This window comes from Oryzias latipes, chromosome 8 (assembly GCF_053564925.1).
Source record: "Oryzias latipes strain Hd-rR chromosome 8, Olatipes_Hd-rR_3.1".
In the NCBI taxonomy this organism is placed as follows: domain Eukaryota; kingdom Metazoa; phylum Chordata; class Actinopteri; order Beloniformes; family Adrianichthyidae; genus Oryzias; species Oryzias latipes.
The window spans coordinates 22254763-22272475 of NC_136244.1; the positions used below are offsets into that span (position 1 = coordinate 22254763).

The 17713-nt window shown below is 37.4% G+C and overlaps 1 protein-coding gene across 1 annotated transcript; it reads left to right on the top strand.

The window, feature by feature from the left end:
* The first annotated feature begins 2408 nt into the window (after positions 1–2408).
* On the top strand, positions 2409–4349 carry 42sp43 (P43 5S RNA-binding protein). The gene is given in 9 exon segments (NM_001104863.1): positions 2409–2546; positions 2635–2735; positions 2806–2896; positions 2990–3078; positions 3179–3252; positions 3345–3425; positions 3508–3737; positions 3806–3859; positions 3930–4349. Coding segments are annotated over 9 exon segments (1107 nt in total). The 5' UTR covers positions 2409–2417; the 3' UTR covers positions 4188–4349.
* The last annotated feature ends 13364 nt before the right edge of the window (positions 4350–17713 follow it).

Here is a 17713-nt window from a genome sequence, read left to right on the forward strand (position 1 = left end):
AAAACGGTCATAAAATGGTCATACAAATTTTGCAAATTTTTAAGTCAAATCATTTTGTTTTCAGAACCTAAGTTGTGCTAACGCAGGTACAAAAATAAATGAATCTAAAAACATAGAATTTATTCGGTTCTGTTTAAAATGATTCTAAGAATGCCTTGCTCTTTTGCATCTTTTGAAACATGACACGGATTTGTTTTTTGTCTTTAATTTGTGACCCATTTTACCTCCAAACTGTGACCCATTTTGGCTCACTGCTCATTTTTACACTTCCTGCTGTCTGTCTGAGAACAGGTCATTGGAAGTCTGATCCGAGATCCAGACCTTCACCTTCCACAGCTGCATCATCCATCCACAAGCCAGTTGAGACAGAGTTTCTCCTGCAAGTTCTGCTTCTGTCATGACACCCATGTCCACTGGGAGTTGAGATGCAGAGGAGCAGTGACTCTGCTTTGAGTCTGTTTAACCCTTGTGCTATCTTAGAAGACCCCATCCTTGCATTGACGTGTTCAGAAAAAAGGTTCAGCGCATTGTCTAGTGGGTCCAGATGACCCAACTCCCAACGTTAAAGTGCCTAGGATAGCACAAGGGTTACATGCACTTACCTGCTATGTTTTTTCTCATCCATGCACATCCCTCCAGATCCCATTGTAACTCACACTTCCCAAGACCTCTAGATGATAAAACTTGCATAAATGTCAATGACAGCTAAATTGTAATAAAGTTTTACCATTTATTGTACCATTTCGAGCAGCCCGGGAGCAACATCTAAATCACACTTCTCCCAACTTCATTTCAAACTAACATCCAGTTTATCAATTTCATGAAATGTTCTTTGTATTTATTGCATTAAGCCTAGATAAGGAAACATTTTTAAAATCAACTGGGTACTCAAACATATGCATGAAGGCCAGTTCAACACTGGATCTGCAAATCCTGCAAAGCTCTGCACATCTCTATCTTCGCCTGCAAACCTGCAGGCTTTAGCCTCCTCATGCAAACATGTCTTCAGCAGCTATCCTGCGGCAGATCCCACACTAATGGAGGCACATTGTGCACTGACAGCCCCCTCTGAATATTTCATTTACCCCCCTTTGAGACCAACTGGGAATGAAAGATAGAGGAGTGAGTTTGAGGAAGAATGCATTGAGGAACAAATCTGCTCCTGACTTGATTCCTCCCGACAACAAAAGTGATGCTCAAATCAGTTTTTAGCAATAAAAAAATATCAAAAAGCTTGTCTGCTGGTTATTTTCATTCAAACAGCAACACTTTCTCAGAATTAGCTGATGATTACCTACTTCTGAGCAAGTATTCACAGGCTGCTTGGGTGAGTATTAAAAAGTGCACAGTGGCGTGTGAGCAGTCAGGGCTGCAGAGTGCATGTTGTCTCACTTTGCAGTAAAGTCTGCGATGCTTTAGAGCCGTGTCACACTGCTGCTCTGTACTAGTGCGCTTATTGCACACATGAAAACTGGTCATATGTGAATATACATTTAAAAAGTGAGAAAGTTGTGGTCTTTACGTTTGATTTTTACAGATGTATCGCAATGGAACCATGGTAAAACCCTGGAAGAATCATTTAGAAAAGACATATGAGTAACTCAGGAAGAGAGTCTCAACCACTTTCTATAGGACACTTAATCTTTTTTTTTACATAAAATACAGGAATAAAATCATAATACTTCTGAAAAAATAGCATCCCGAATGATCTGATCTGGAGGATTTCTGTTAGAAAAATTACAGCATAGGTACCCTACTGGTTTTTTAATCAAGTTAAAATCATTTAAGGATAGTCAAAATTTAGGAAATTCTTTTTTTTGAAAAGCAGAAATAAAAACCAAAATAAAGCAGTTAAGTTTTGCAATGAAAATGACTGAGAGCTCACAAAACAACAAACCTGAAGGCCGCATAACAGTCATGGTTCAAACCGTACAAAGCAAAGAAAAAACAACAAACATGATCAAAGATCCTTTAATGTGTGACCAAGACTGATCCAAAAATAATAAAAACCCATTTAAAAAGATTTAGGGTGGAGTTGTTTTACAGAACTATATCTATCTGTGTTTATTTTTTTTAATACAAATGACATCAAGAAGTTATAATAAACAATTCTGTTAACCCTTTTTCCTTCAAGTAACAGTAAATATTAGGCAACTTTTCAAAGTGGAGCCTTTTCTCTAAAATGCAGTTTGGTGTTCAGAAAGACACTGCCACCTGCTGTTCGTATGAATGTATTACAGAACAGTGGTGAGGCTGTGAGGCAGGCCTTCAGAAAATCACAGCTGACACAGATGGGGGGCAATCAGGGTAACAACTTTCACGTGTTTGGATCACAAGATGATTAGGAGAGAACCGCCTTCAAAAAGCTATAAGTAGTCCACGTAAAGCCGCGGCCTTTCCATCCAATAGAAGATTAGATGATGAAAACTGAGAAAGCTGTTGGGGCTGGGCCCCAGCAGGTGTTCACCTGCACCCACGCCGGATGTGGAGCCTGCTTCCCGAGGGAGTGGAAACTAAAGGCGCACGAAACTGTGCACACCGGAGAGGTACGGAGACAGTAACGGTTCAGCAAGAGCAAAATGAAAATCGGCACATTGATTTGGAAATGGATTTAAAAGAACCTGCTTTGCGCAGCGTCCTTGCGCGTGCCCAACAGCCGGGTGTGGTCGTCTCTTCAAGAGAACATCCCATCTGAAAAGACACGTGCTCCAGCATAAAGGAGTCAAAGGGTTCCAGTAAGAAACCGGCCATTAAAACTGATTGTAAAATGTATGGAAATATCTTTACTTGATTTGACTACCGCAGATGCAAGTTTGCAAATTGCGCAAAGAGTTTCATCGACGCTCAAAGGCTGAAGAAGCACCAGAACAGCGCTCACGGGAACCACAAATTCAAGGTTAATCTTATTTTCTCCTGCAGGTGGCGCCAAAGCTACATCTACCTTCACGTTGGTCTTTCTTGCTTTAACCACTTGTACTTCTGTCCGTAGTGTAATCAACCCAAGTGCTCCTTGACCTTCAAGAAGCGCAGATTGTTGAAGCTGCATTTAAAGGAGCATAATGTCCATCCGAACTTCAAGTATGTTCGGATTGAGGTTGTTTAACAAGCAATGTCTGTATTTGAGCTAGACAGGGGTAGTTTTATTTTTTCCTTAAATGTTTGTCTCTTGTGCACCTAGATGTTCTAACATTAGGTGTACTGCAACGTTTGACTCCCATATTGCACGCAAAGCCCATGAGAAGAAGCATGCAGGTTACTTAAGAGGCATTTTCTGAAATATCTTTTAAATTATTTAGTAGTTAGTAAAGAATTGATTATACAATGTTGTGATTTATTGCCTGCAGGTTATAGTTGCCCTCACAAAGACTGCCAGGTTGTTGAACACACCTGGAGCAAACTTCAGAGGCACCTGGCCAAACACCCAGGTGAGTGTTCAATTATGCTACAAAACTAAAGTCTGTGCAGCGATGCAGAACACTGGATTTACTCTTTTCTGATGGTTTCCAGTCTCATTTACCTGTGGCGTGTGCGAGAAGGTGTACGACAAAGCAGGTGCTCTGCGGCGGCACAAACGGATCCACGCTTCCCATAAACCTGTGCTGCTGTGTCCAAGAGCTAACTGCCAGGCCTACTTCACCACGACCTTTAACCTAGAGCATCACATTCGCAAAGTGCATCTCCAGCTCCTGAAGTATAAATGTTTCTTCCCCGACTGCCCACGCTCATTTGTTATGCGGGTAAGCATGTGACAAAATGATTTTGACTGAAATGTCAAAAGGTTTGAGTGATTCCTTAACCTGTGCAGGAGAGCATGCATCGACACATGGTTCATCATGATCCAAGTGCCATAACTGCAAAGGTCAGTCCCTTAAGTTTCATTTGAAATTTTAATGTTAAGGATGAAACATAATGTTTATTTTGACTACTAGAAACCTCAGAGGCCAAAGAAATCCTGGCAGAAACGTCTGAATGGACACAACCAGCCCTTTGTGGAGGAAAACCTGCAGCGGCTCTTCGCTCTGCGCATGCGAATCTCCAGACGTGCCAAAGTGGAAACCAACCTTGCCGGTCTCTTCAACGAGCGCAAGATCCCTCATTTCGTTGACCCAGAGGTCAACCTGCGTAACCTGTTTGGCATCAAACCTCCCATTCCTTTGGAAAGTCCTGCTGTGGCACCAGTTAAATGAAAATTCAGATCTGATGAGTTATTTTAGGAAGTTGGGTCTTTTTAGTTTAAATTGGGCATTTATGTTCAAAGAATGTTAAAATTTAATTTCCTTTAAAGTAAAAGGCTAAATAAAAATGCTCTGTAGTGTTATTGACCCAATAAAATGAGTTTTGTTTTGCTCAAAGTGGTGGTACTTTAATGTGGAGTGCTTGTGCGGCTGGTGAGTCCATCAGCAGCAGCTGATCCGTTTGGTTCAGACTCGCTTAATGGAAAGAGCAGCTCATCACTGGCCCACTCAAACAGCTGCTCTCCTCCTGCATCCATCCTTTGTCTGGCTATGGTTGGACATTGGTTGACATTTGCTGAGCATGTTGGACCTCCTTCGGTCTGAATAAAGTGCTGCATGAGTAAGAGCTGAATCACAAAGCTAACTTTTGGGGGCAGTTGAGACTAAAGTGTTTGAGGCTGTCAAAAATGAAAGTTGACTGCAGTGGAAGTTGAAGGGCTTGTTACTGTTGCTGTTCCAGCTTCCTGCTGTTTGAAATTTCAACTCGACTGTATTTTTGAAAAGCTTTTTATGTAGCATGAGTGAATACTGAATTCTTGCATTTCTTTTGAATTTTTCTTTTACCCCCTGCTGGTTTAGTGAAGCAGGGTGGGGTCAATTTCAGAGCTCTGTCACTACCTTTTGAGTTGGAATTGTCTCTCCTGAAGGTCATTCTGTGCAACTGCAGCCTCAGGCTGCCCCCTCCTCATTGCCAGACTGTCTGATTACCTTTCCATGCATGACGCCTGTCCTGCAACAGCTAATCTGCATGCTTCTCAAGCTGCAACTTTGAATTTTACCCACAGCTGATTGCATTGTCTCCTGTTGCTTTGATTTGCTTTGAGTGTTAAATGGGGGGGGATTGCTTCAGAATGTAATTTATCTTTTGGATTCTCTAGGTGTGAAGCTGCTGCAGAAAGTGGTAGAGGTCAGAAAACAGGTGAAGTACAGTGAGTAAGGCTGCCTTCTCACAGGTTGGACAAGTACTGTGCTGATACCAGCAACACTGAATCACGTTGAACCACAACCCTCGTCATCACCCTCTGGCTCTCTTGAAAGGCCATGCCAATTATTCAGAGAGACCCTGACCTTTGCAAATTTTAAGGTGGAATTCTGCAACTTGTACTGCACAGAACACTGAAAGAATTCAGAATATACCAGTAGTTAAAAGGGTTTGCAACACCTTTTTCACATGGATATGTTTAAAATATTTCAATTTTACTTTAAAGAAAATTTAAGAAGTGATGGAATTCGGAAGCAACTCCAAACATATTACAGTTCTTATTCTATCATTTGAATCAACCTGGGGTATTTTGAAAAAATATTTGGTATAACTAAACACATTAAATAGCTTTCACTCTTTAAAGGTAAAACATTTCTGAATAGCTACTGTTTTGGAACCATCCTCAACCCCTGAGAAAAACATCTATCTGTGGTAATCCTAGTTTAATTACTGACATTGTTCAATTTTTGTGTAAAAATAACTTGTGCAATACCTCTACAACTAATATTTTATTTCAAAATTCAGTTTCAAATGTGGGCGTTTAGTCATTGGTCAGCAAATATACTACTAAAACGAATCAAGTTTTTACATTTCAAATGTGAGTAAAATGTTCTCATTCATAGAAGTGCACTCAGAGTGAGAAAAAAAATCAAGATTAATGAAAGTAGGTTAATGGTACAGTCGTCGTGCCCTGATTCAGCCTGCTTTCTCCAGAATAGATGACCTAAAACCTTTCTTCCCCTTTCCCATGAGCATTTGATACTTCTGAGCTGGAGCAAAGCTGTATATTTGTCAAAACTGTCAAACTCTCAAAAATTTTAATCCCTTACAAGAATTTTTTTCTCGTTAACTGAGATACACCTGCAGCCTCTCTTCAGATTAAATAAAATAATATATCTTAATGTTGTTGATTCATGTTTTTATTTTTTCCTTTTTGTGCAAACAAAATGGTTGTTCTGAATTCTGACATGAAAAATCAAATTTTAGGGATTTATTTACAAACATTGTCTCATAAGAGGTTAATACAGTTTAAAAAACAAAGGAAAAAGGCTTTAATAATGTTTTTTAATTCTTTAGCAACTCACAAAAGTTTTCCTATTCAGCTAAAATAGACTTGTCTATTTGATGTTTTAATTTGGCTGTTTTAACATTTTCTTTTATCTAAATGCTTGAAAAATTAGGAATAAATTGGCTTTTTTGACAAAATGCTTATCAAGGTTTCTCCATAATCTGCATTCATTTCAAAGATTACAAATCTAAACAACTGGTGGAAGATTATCCAAAAGCAGAAAGCTCCATCCTGGCACAGCCATTAAGGTTAATTCTACAAACAAAAGTCATTCAACTGCAGGCTTTTTAACTGGAGCTTTTCTTTCACTACTGGGAAATGCGTTTATTTGAAGAGTGAAATTATAAAAAGTCTACCAAGAGACCAGTTTGACCTTTAAATGAAGCTTCAATCGTCTCTGCAGACCTCATCAGGGTTTCTTTCTTTTAATTCTTTGAGAGTGTTAAGACTTCATGCCAACTATTACCTTATTTGAGTCTCGCTTGTTGGATTTCAGTCAGTGATGCTGCAAAAACAAAAAACAAAAACAACCTCTTAAAGTGAAAGCAGCATGGAGTCTTGTAACTGAAAGCGTTGCTGTGCTGTTTGCAGTAGTAAAATCTGTCCACATAATCCCGTATGGTTTTCTTTCCAGGCAGGAGGTTTTGGTTCCTAGGAAACAGGAAGCAGTGTCCAGCCCGGAAAGCCATCAACAATGAACTTAATTCAGGGTGTTTGTTGTTAGTCTTTGCAATGTTGTTTTGCAAGCCTTTCTTGACCAGTTTTGCATTTAATTGACCATTTTGTCACACTGGCATGACAGAGACTTTGCATTTTCTGTGAAAACGTCCTTTTGTGAGTCAACCACTGACAGATCTTCCCATTTATTCACCATTTAAATTCTGTCAACACATGTCTTTGACTGAACTGGTTGTCAAACAAATCTCTCCCTCTTTTTTTTCACTTTTACAATTTCATTTTTTAAAATCTGTCATGAGTTGTCCCTGCAGTTTGAAAAATTATGCAACAACAATTCAAAGAAGTGGGAATGAAAAGATGCAGAAGCTCCAAAAACACATAGTTCTCAGTAAAAAATATTCATCTTTTTGCTGATATGAGCTCTGAAAAGCTGGGATTCAATACACTGCAAAAAGAGATGGCCTAAAAATAGGAACACTAATCTAAAGAAAATAATCACTAGTAAAATAATCAGTCCATCCAGCAAGTCATTGTAACTAATAAGAATTCTTACAAAGAATAAAATATCAAAATTTAGAAACAAGGATTAAAAAATGGGAAAATAAGACAAAAAGGTGTCAGAATTATTTCAATTGAATGTTGTCCAGCCCAATAACACATATTTATTGCTAGTTCCAAGCAAGTGGTTTATATTTTTTAAGTTTTTATGTATCCAATTGTAGTTTATATTGATTACAGTGACAAAAAAATTGGTGTAAAATGACTCATTTTAGAGTAAAATGTGAAAATAATGAATTGCCCAACTTAAAAAATCTTAATGTCATGGTCTTCAAAACAGTGTTTAAAATGTCAATGTTAAAAACTGTCTGAGAGTTTTATTGTAGCTTCTTTTGTGTTATAATTTCTATTCAACAAAATGAATTTAGAACATTTCTTAAATCTTAAATTAAATGTTGTCAACAGTATGGAGCAAAATGATTTGATCTCATTTAAACCATAATTTCCTAGATCCTTAATAAGACAAAAAATTCTCCACTGTGTTCATTTTGAGAGAAGCTAAGAAAGGTGGAGAACAAAGAGAAGTTGAAACAACTTAAAACCTGGTAAAATATCTAAAATGTCTAATAAAAAAGGTGTGAAGTCAAATACTTTGCAGTGCACATTTACTATATCTTGGAATAAAACAGATCATCAAAGCCATTTTAACCCTTTTAGGTGAGATTTTCCAAGACCGATACTCGACACGTGTACATTTTCTTCAGTCCACGCTACTAGAGCCGGTGTCGGATCAAATCTGGATAACTGACACTTATCTTGCTTCACATGACAAATTGAGTTATTCATCCAAGCTGTAGGGGAAAACACAAATCATCTTTCATCAGCTAACATTTCTGTCTGCTCTTCTAGAGGGTTTGATGTGGAACACAGAGACTCCAATTTGCTTTCTAATTATTTTAAAGCAAAAAGGTTTGAAAACAGCAGGCGGCCCTGAATTCACCTAACAGCAATGTCATTCCAAGTGACTAGTTTTCAAGAGCTGGGAGGTAACAGAGCAGAAGACCGGCTATCCGTGAAGCAGTCCTCTGAGCCGCCTCACAACTTCATTGATCCCTGAAGGCAAAAACTTGCTGTTGTGGTAAAAGATTAACTATAGCAGGGATCCACTGAAACAGAGCACAAAGAATTAACCTCTTTCTCGCTGTCTTGTTAACTAGACTAAAAGCAGCCACGTTTGAAGTTGAGATTAGCCCCATTTAAAAAAACTGTTAACCCCTTGACGCCTACATTTATGTCCATCTATGAAAGAAATCCACTTATGATTTTGCTTTAAGTCAAATTAAGATACTTTTGAAGCAGAACATGTGTATTTGCATCAATATTGTCGAGGGTTTTAGTTCGGTGGCACGAATGTTGATGACAAAGACCCCACTTCCTGTTTGAGTCAGAAAATCTGACGGCTCACCGATTCTTTTGTCCGAGATTTATTTTGAGCTTTTGCATCAAGAAAATCTAATAAAGCGGCTCATTTTCTGACAGAAGCTACTCAAAAGCGATTTATTTAAGTTCATCTTGAAAAAGTAATTACAAACAGTGGCATGGGAGACAAAAATTGCAGTTTACCTACTTATATAACAGTACTATTTGGGATTTTTGCTTCAAAAATACATCAACCAGCTGCACATTCAGCTGTAATTAATATTTAAAAAGACACGGAAACACAACTTGCAACTGTTTTCAAGAGTCTAAAATATTAAAGGCTCATTTCTAGTACTTTTTTTACTTAAAAAAAAACCTATAGCAGCACAGGGCTGCAGACAAAAAGAAATGCTTAAAATGTTTTTTTTCAATTGCTGAATATAATGTTATTTTCTGTGGTTTTAGTTTAAAAAATACATACTTGCAACGCCACCCAGATAGATGTAAGAGTAACCCTCATTCACTAAGAGCACAACGACCAAAGTTTTGGATACAATAGTTTCTAATATTTCAAGATATAACCTGGCTTTTTTTCTATTGAAGTACTTTTTAATTTTTAAAGTAGGCTTTTAAATGGCACTCCATTTGTAAATTGTAACTCTGTTTTTTGGTTTGGACCTAGTTTTTCCATTTCTAATCTGCTTACATCAACTTTTGCTCCTTTGTCATGCTGTTTGATTGAATTGGTGCGTTTTTCGAAATGACCACGGATACTGGCATTTAATCAGAGTTCTCTACTTTTAGACGGCCGTAGTTTCATTTAATCTTCATGCAGACTGAAGTAAAGGTCATCAGAGTGAGGAGAAGGATGACGAGGTTTATTCACTGTAACAGCCATGTGTGTGCGTGTGCACACACCTGTGTGTTTGTGTGTGTGAGCAATACTTCCAGCTGAAAACTGTTGGAGAGAAATGGAAGACCAATAAGAAATAGAAGCAGGGAGTCTGAAGCTCGTGTTTTTTTAATCAAGCGTATCATGAACAGTGTGTGTGTGTGTGTTTGAGGCGAAGACGCAGGTTCACGGTAAATAAAGGGGGGATGTGTTGAACAAATGTAGGGCAATCAATGATTCATGGAGTATTCATGGTGGTCTACCTGTAATCAGCACTAATCAGCTGCAAAGAGGTTGACGGATGACCCAGTGGTCAGTTTTCAAAGCTTCAGTCATTATTAAAGAGGAATCTCCCATAGAGAGAAGCTACCAGCGTCTTGTTTTGACGGCTTTGTCATTTGTCCGTCACTTCTGATAACCATAACTTTAATAACCAGTGACTTCTGTCTGGTTATGCCATGACGACCTCCAATGACTCATTTATCTGTCTGGTTTTGGCACCACACTTCAAACCAGAAAGTTATATTTCAGAAAAGCCAAATGTGGCTTTGAACCTACAACTTCACACTTTTAGAGTGGACACTCTGAAAGTGCATGGAGGTAGTTTCTCAAGCAGATTTTTTCTTTTTCTTTTTTTTGGTGAGAATTAATGACAACAAGCAAGAAATTGCTTCTGTCAAGATTTAATTAGTAAACAAGTTTTCACCTTAGTGAAACTTAAAGGTAAAATTAGAAAAGGAAAATAATACGTATTTGTGAGGAAGAAATGGAAAACGTACTAATATGTCACCATTTATGGGATAAATAACAGATATACTACTTAAATGTTTAGTCATTTTAAACCTGTGCTGAAGAACTGAAGTGCTTTCTCAATGTTCAGATCCATGTTTATGAGGAGCCGTGCATGGGGCCTCAAAATAAACAAAAACTGAGCAGCTAAGCAAACTCAAAGTTACAGATGATCCTTTCAAGGGCAAGAAAATACAAACCAGAAAAGAAAAGATGGATTATAAAAAAAAATCCATGTTTCTTTACCCTTTCACTTATGATCCATTCATAGATTTTTCTGTTAATTTTGAGAATTGTGATCCTCCTTTAAGGGCCTCTCAACCTCTTCCTGTGATCTATGAAAGCATTTTTGAAATATTATTTATTAAAGTTACTTTACCAGACCAAACTGCAAGAATTGCTGGTCACCTGGTCACTCAAACCTTTTGATTGAGCTAAAGTTGGGATTAGTCAAGTATTTATTAACCAACATAAACCTTTGAAATCAAAAATAAGTCACGAGGATGTGCTATTGCTTTCAGTCCATATATGGTTTCTTTATGGTGACTGTGATGCCATTTATATTTTTTTAATGCATAATTGACCGTTTTCATGAATCAGTTTTAATAAATAACAGTACAACCTGTTATTTATTTAGATTTAATTTGAAACCACACCTTTCTGTGTGGGGTCTACACGTTCTCCTCATACATGTGTCCAGGCACTCCAGCTTCCCCTTCCCTCCATAGTCCAAACACGTGTTTCCCAGGATAATTGGTGTCTCTAAATTGCCTCTAGGTGTGCATCTGAATGTGAGTGTGTGGCTCTACTATGGACTGGTGACCTGTTCAGGATGTACCCCGCCTTTGGCCAACAGTAACTGGGTTTGTTCCAGCAAAAGGCATTCAGAAGATGGATGGATTGCATCATTCAATTAAACAAGATTTGATTAAACAATGAATCATTTCTCTCATTTTCATTCTAAAACAAATATTGTTTATAAACATTGTTTCGTCATAGTTGCTGTAGTTGTATTAAAGTGTTTTTTGACCCAGAGTTCACTTTATTCTTCATAAAAGTAACAAGGCACACCAACCCAAAACAGAAAAAAATAATCCTGTTGTCAGTTTTAACAATTTACAGTCATTCCTATAAAAGTGCATTGAATAAGGAAAAAATAAACACAAAGAAAAGAGTCTTTTATGATCTTTCAGGTACTAAATGTGAAACCTGGTCTTTGTTTAGATGAACACAGAGCTGATAACCTGGCAATGAAAAATGTTTTTTTTGACTGATAAGGTGAAATGGAATAATTTCCCATGGTACACCTGACCATCTCTCAATGGCAGACTAGTGTATACCGCAACCTGGTAAAAAAAAAAAAACAAGTTCAAACTGAATACCGTCATTTAAATATTCTTAAAATTAAAAAATGTTTTCTTCAAATAAGCAAAAAAAAAATCTGCCAGTGGGATGAGAAAATAAGAATTCTTATTTCAAAAAAAAAATTCTTAAACTAAGATTATTTGCTGTTGAAAAACTTCCTTCATAGGATTATTTTTCTTGCATGACAGAAAATAATACGTTTTTTTTAAACCAAAGGCTCTTTTTTTTACCTTCCTAAGATTCTGTTTTTGCAGTCCTGAGGTTGACCTGATGCTACCTTCTTACAGAAGATGCTCTCATTTTCTTTTTTCTTTTGATGTCAATGTTCTACCACAACAGACTTCCACTTCTCATTTTGTTTCACAAACTTTCTGAGAAATTGCATCCATGTACATTTCATTAAGGTACATTACAGGTTTGGTCTCTTGCTGGAGTTTTTCCAGCGCAAGATAACCGATTGGAGATAAGGTTTTCCGATTTTAAATGTCATCTCTGAGACGTTTATCAGAGATGTTTGTCCAGTGGTGAGCACTTCCAGAACCGAGGCAAACATTAATGGAAAAATGGAGCTTGATGTTTATCTTCTCCTTTCATCTTGAGAGGGAAAATGACTGGTGTTTCTCCAAAGGCACTTTTGTCTCAAAGCTGTTCTCTGGTTTGTTTAGGTGCATCAGATCTTTAGCTGTTTTAGATCTTTTCCCAGCCTGTAAAACACATTAAAAGAGTGTTTGCTTTTCCTCCAAAATTGCTATTTTTGGACTTGAAGCACTTTGACCTACATTATTCTGTATGGTTTTTTTGCCTAACAATTTTTTATGTACCGTACGTGCAATAGCAAAAAATGTTAATAGAAATTTTTAAAAAATGGACAAGACTTGAAAAATTAGATTTTAGGATTGAAGTTACCTTTTGATTGTAAGAACCTGCTGACGAAAAGCCCTTCTGCCTCATGAGGTTGCATAAACTTTGCCCCTGCCTGTGTATTTATTTGCATAAATGTTGCAGCCTGAAGTCAAACACAGATTACTGTGTTCATCCCTGTGTGGGTGAAGCAGAGGGATTAACCGTGTGCTACTCAGCTGAAGCAGCTCTTTACGCATCCACTCATGCTTGTATTCTATAACCTCTAATTACCTGGTATTTTTAGAATAACTGCTAATTAAATGTTTTAATGATTACGCTATCGTTGGCTTTGATTATTGCCATCCTTGTTTTTTCTCTATGAACGGAAGGTGAAAAAGGGCTTCAATAAAACAAGTGGACGCAAAAGCAAAGCCAAAGTGAAATTGCAAGTGATCTTGAAAAGAATTTCTATTACATTTTTAATCTAATTTTTTTGGCTGTTATAAATCATTAAAAACATTTCTATTTGAGCTGACATGCTTTTAGATGTTTGTTTTATGTCAGCATAAACTATAATCTTTTAGTTCCAATATTTACAATATTTAGTTTACAGGTTAGAGAAAGCTTGAATTAATTTCTTCCTAATGTGCCATATCTAAACCTTTTCATAGGCAAGATTACAACTTTTATTTTTATTAAAAACGGTTTTCATCCCATAATTATTTATTAGCATTGATTATTTATTAACTTTACTATAAGGAAAATGTTTGTGACTTCTCTCATAGGGAATTAGAACATGAAAGCATTCAAAGATCCACCCCAATCATCTTTTGATCGATTTTTAAAGCATTCCCAGTGCTCTTTTAATTATGATTATGATGTTTTTAGCCAAAAATCAAAAAACTTTTATGGACGAAGTTTCTGTAGAGCTGCAGTTGTTTATTGGAAACTCACCTCTGAATTGTAGCGGGACTCTTGGCACAGATCAACCCGCCCCCCCTTCCCCTAGCCATTGCAGAGGTCTCTCTGTTTACATGAATTCCCGTTAGCTTACAGCCCCCTCACACCCCCAACCTAACATTATCAATGCAGCAAAAACGGCAACAATATAGAAGCTATCCAGCCGTACAGCTTTGAACCAGACCTCAGCTCAGATGAGGAAAACAAAGACGTGCATGGATCTATTTGTCTGCAACTGCGTGCATCGGAAGTGGGCAGAATAGAAATTTGTGGCCTGCCCAGCTGATTCACAACAATTTGAATTAAAAGATAATCAGAAATGCAATTTTTATCTTAATTTTCTTCATATATGCCCTCCATATGAGAAAAATGACACAAGAACATGTTAAAAACGCCAAAAACACAGTTTTCGTCGGAGTGGGTCTTTAAAGGGTTAAAAATTCATCCTATTTTTGAGTGACTCCATTGCAGAAATGTCACAACAAAGAACCTTATAATTAAAATTCATTAGATAGTTAAAACAAAGCAGACTTAGAAAGATGAGGGTGTTCTCATCCTGCATCCTTATTTTCAGATTTTCATGGGAGTGGGTCATAAAAACTTCTGATGTGAAATAACCTGGGCTCTTTCTTTTTTTATTTAAATCATCTTTAAGTATCGAGATATACTCTCATTGAGCTTGTCACAGATCAATTTAAATTGCAGAAAAGAAAGCCAGACCTGCTCTCCATCTGTGTTACATGAAGCTAATTAGCAGTTCACAGTGGCTCCATATCAGCATGTGGGATCATTCCAAATATTTTGGTTTAAATTATAGTGAACGATTTCTTTTAAGTCTGTAATATCCATCGCACACACAGTGTGAGCTTAAGAGCTTATTATGTTTGACTAAAAGTGTGCTTTTTCCTCCATTATTTTCAACAATGTTGGAAATTTACATGAGAGGGTTTTCGCGGAGCCACGTGAGGCTGAGATGAAAAGCAAAAGAAGAACATGACACTCAGTGCAGCAGCGAATGTTCTCTTTTCCCCTTCTCCGCCTCTCTCGTTATCTCTTTTGATATTGATTTTACTGCGCCCGCTTCACCTGAGCCACACATGAGCCTCCGAGACTGTTAGACCCGACACTAGCTGGGAGGCACCTCAAAAAGGTCACGGGACGAGTAATAACAGCAGGGGACAGTCTGGATAATGCTAGTAGACGTTTATTATAGAGGAGCACGAGTGAGCCCCTGCAGGCTCCTCGGAGGGTCAGACAGCCATTTTGCTGGGCCAGGTTTCATCTTTAACTACATTTTTACCAGGCTTTAATTATTTACTGTCCTCTAAAGTTAGCATTGTGGCCAAACTGAGCCTCAGCTGTCATATTGAAATAAGGCATTGTTATTCGAAGAAGCCTGCCTTCATTTTGCTCTTTTAGCGTGCTAAAATAGAAAAAACTCTGTCAGGAAAATTGCAAAAGCACAGATTTTCTGTACTATAACTCACAGCCAGACTGATGCAAGACAGGTGAGACTGACATGAAGGCAAAGAAAGGAAATGATGGAAGGGGTGGCGAATAGAGAGTCCAAAGCCTGCCGATGAGGTGAAAGATGCTGCAGTGAGAGGCTGTGAAGTGAGAGTTACAAAGAAGGCAGGAAGTAGAGAAGCAGATCAAACCAGCTGAAGATTGAATATGACTCTTAGAGGAGGGAGAGAAAGATGGAATTGCTCATCAGTCCACCCACACTGGCAAAGTTTCATCGGCTTGAGAGGACTTGCTGCACTCTAAGGCACAGATGGCCAGTGCTGTCAAGTGCTAATAGAGGTGTATAACAGCCACCCTAGCTGAGAAAAACAACCAAAAGCTCATCTGTCAGCACAGATCCTATTATTTTAGTTGGTATATAGGAAAAAAGTGAACCCAGAAAGTGGAGAAGTGGTTAAATATTTGTCCCTTTTGACGTGAAACGATAAAGAGCTGAACTTTCAGAACGTCTGCTACATTCTTATCATGCAGAAGGGAATAACAAGCAGGATTCTTTCAGTTACGTCCTGACATTACAGCAGATCATGTTACGTGGCAGCTCAAAAGGGCAGCTGCCAGTTCTGCACTGGAGCTTTTCACTCATTAGTGGAAGCAGCAGCAGTTTTAATTGTTACAGGCTCAAACAAACCAAATGCAGCTAGACGGTTCTTCACAGCCCAGGTCAAGGTCCAGAATTCAAAGGTTTATTTGACAGATAAATATTAATTTCATGCACAGCATGTTTCAATATAGATTCCTGTTGTTTTAAGCCTTGTTTGTTTGGCCCAGAGGTGTGCAGCCTGAGGCTCTGCTGCTCTGCTGTCCCTCAATTGGGAATAAAATTGCTACAATTTTGAAAAATGTTGTGTTTGTATCATATTAATTCGTTTTAGGTAATTTAGTTTCTGTTTGGATTTTCAACCTGTCAGATAACTGACAAAAAAGGTTAAATCTATTGGTAGAGTGGTTTATTATTACAATAAACTTAAAGTTCATATTCGTGTCTTTGCTGTACAAAAAGTAGGTTGGTGTTCAGAGGCAAATTTAGAAGGTAAGTACAAAGTAATAAGAAAATAAAAAGATGAATATGCACCAAACTTTTAACACATTTTAACATGCCATGTTTGACTTGGCTGTCTTGCATTTTTTTATTCAAGTAAATCTGCTGCAGAAGGTGAATCTCATTTGACACATGCAGGGGGTATTTTATTTTGAAAGGAACTTGTATTGAAATAAAGGGGGTTACAATTGTTACATAATAGAAAAAAACCCACTATTATAATTCAATTGTAGTAAATACTTGAAAGCTATATCTCATGAAAGAATGGCTTAATGGCCACAAAAACGTAAAGTTTATTTTTCTAAACAATAAAGTGGGATTGTGAATCCTTTCCTTGTAAAGTTAAAGGTTGCAGACCCCTGCTTTAGCCTCACACTGATGAAAAGGTGAAGACTTTGCTTCCTTTTTAAACTTCTTTTTCTGCTTTGTTTTTCTGTTTTTAAATAAGGAAATAATAGGAAAGAGCGTTTGAGGGAAATACTTTCCTTGACTGTTTTAGCTCAGTACCTTTAACATCCGATGCCAACATTTCAAAAAACGTCCTCATTGACGTCATGGTAAAGACCAAAGTTCTGAAATGAACACAGTTGACCTAAAAAGTGCTGTCTGTTCATACTTTTTTCTGTTTCTTGCAAACTTTTAAAAAGTGACCTATATGCTGCTTAAAGCCAAACCTGCGAAGCCAGGCAGAATTGTTTTTTCTTGTAACAGTCTGTGTTAAATATAGAGATCATTTATCTTCCTCTGATTGATGCAGTGGATAAGGTAAACAGACCCTAATTACAATCCCTCCATCACTGCCATTTTGTGCTATTTATATTGCAGCTGTCTTGCGATTCAATCTGGAAATTCTCTGTTTTTTGCTGCTTTATGCATGAAAACCACAGATCAATTGTGTAGAAGCGTCCTTGTTTAGAGGCTGTCGATAATCTAAACTGGCGTGACCGAAGATACAGAAAAGACAAAAAGCCGATCCCTCTGCTCTGTGAACCTGCATACACCAGTGGAGAAATCAGGTTCTTTTCGTCTTCCAAGACAGCAAACCAGCAGTGCACTATTTCATACTTAAAAAGACTTAAAATATATTTTTAAACAGTCAAAACATATTACTTGTTTTTTATTTTTAATAAATGTTAACAAGTTAGAATGGCATTCAATGTCATTATTTTGGAAACAAAATTGTAACATTTATGTTCTAAGAATAAGTGCTAGTTTTAGATTTTATGAGGATATATTAAGATTCTACTGAGATTGTATTCTTATTTTGTTCATTCTGTTGTAAAATGAGTTATTTCCACTTATGGCACTAGTTTTTTTTGTCACTGTAATCAAAATGTACTACATGAAAATAGAAGAAATACTAACCATTTGCTTCGAACTAGCCAAAAAATATTTATTATCGAGCAACATGACCTTC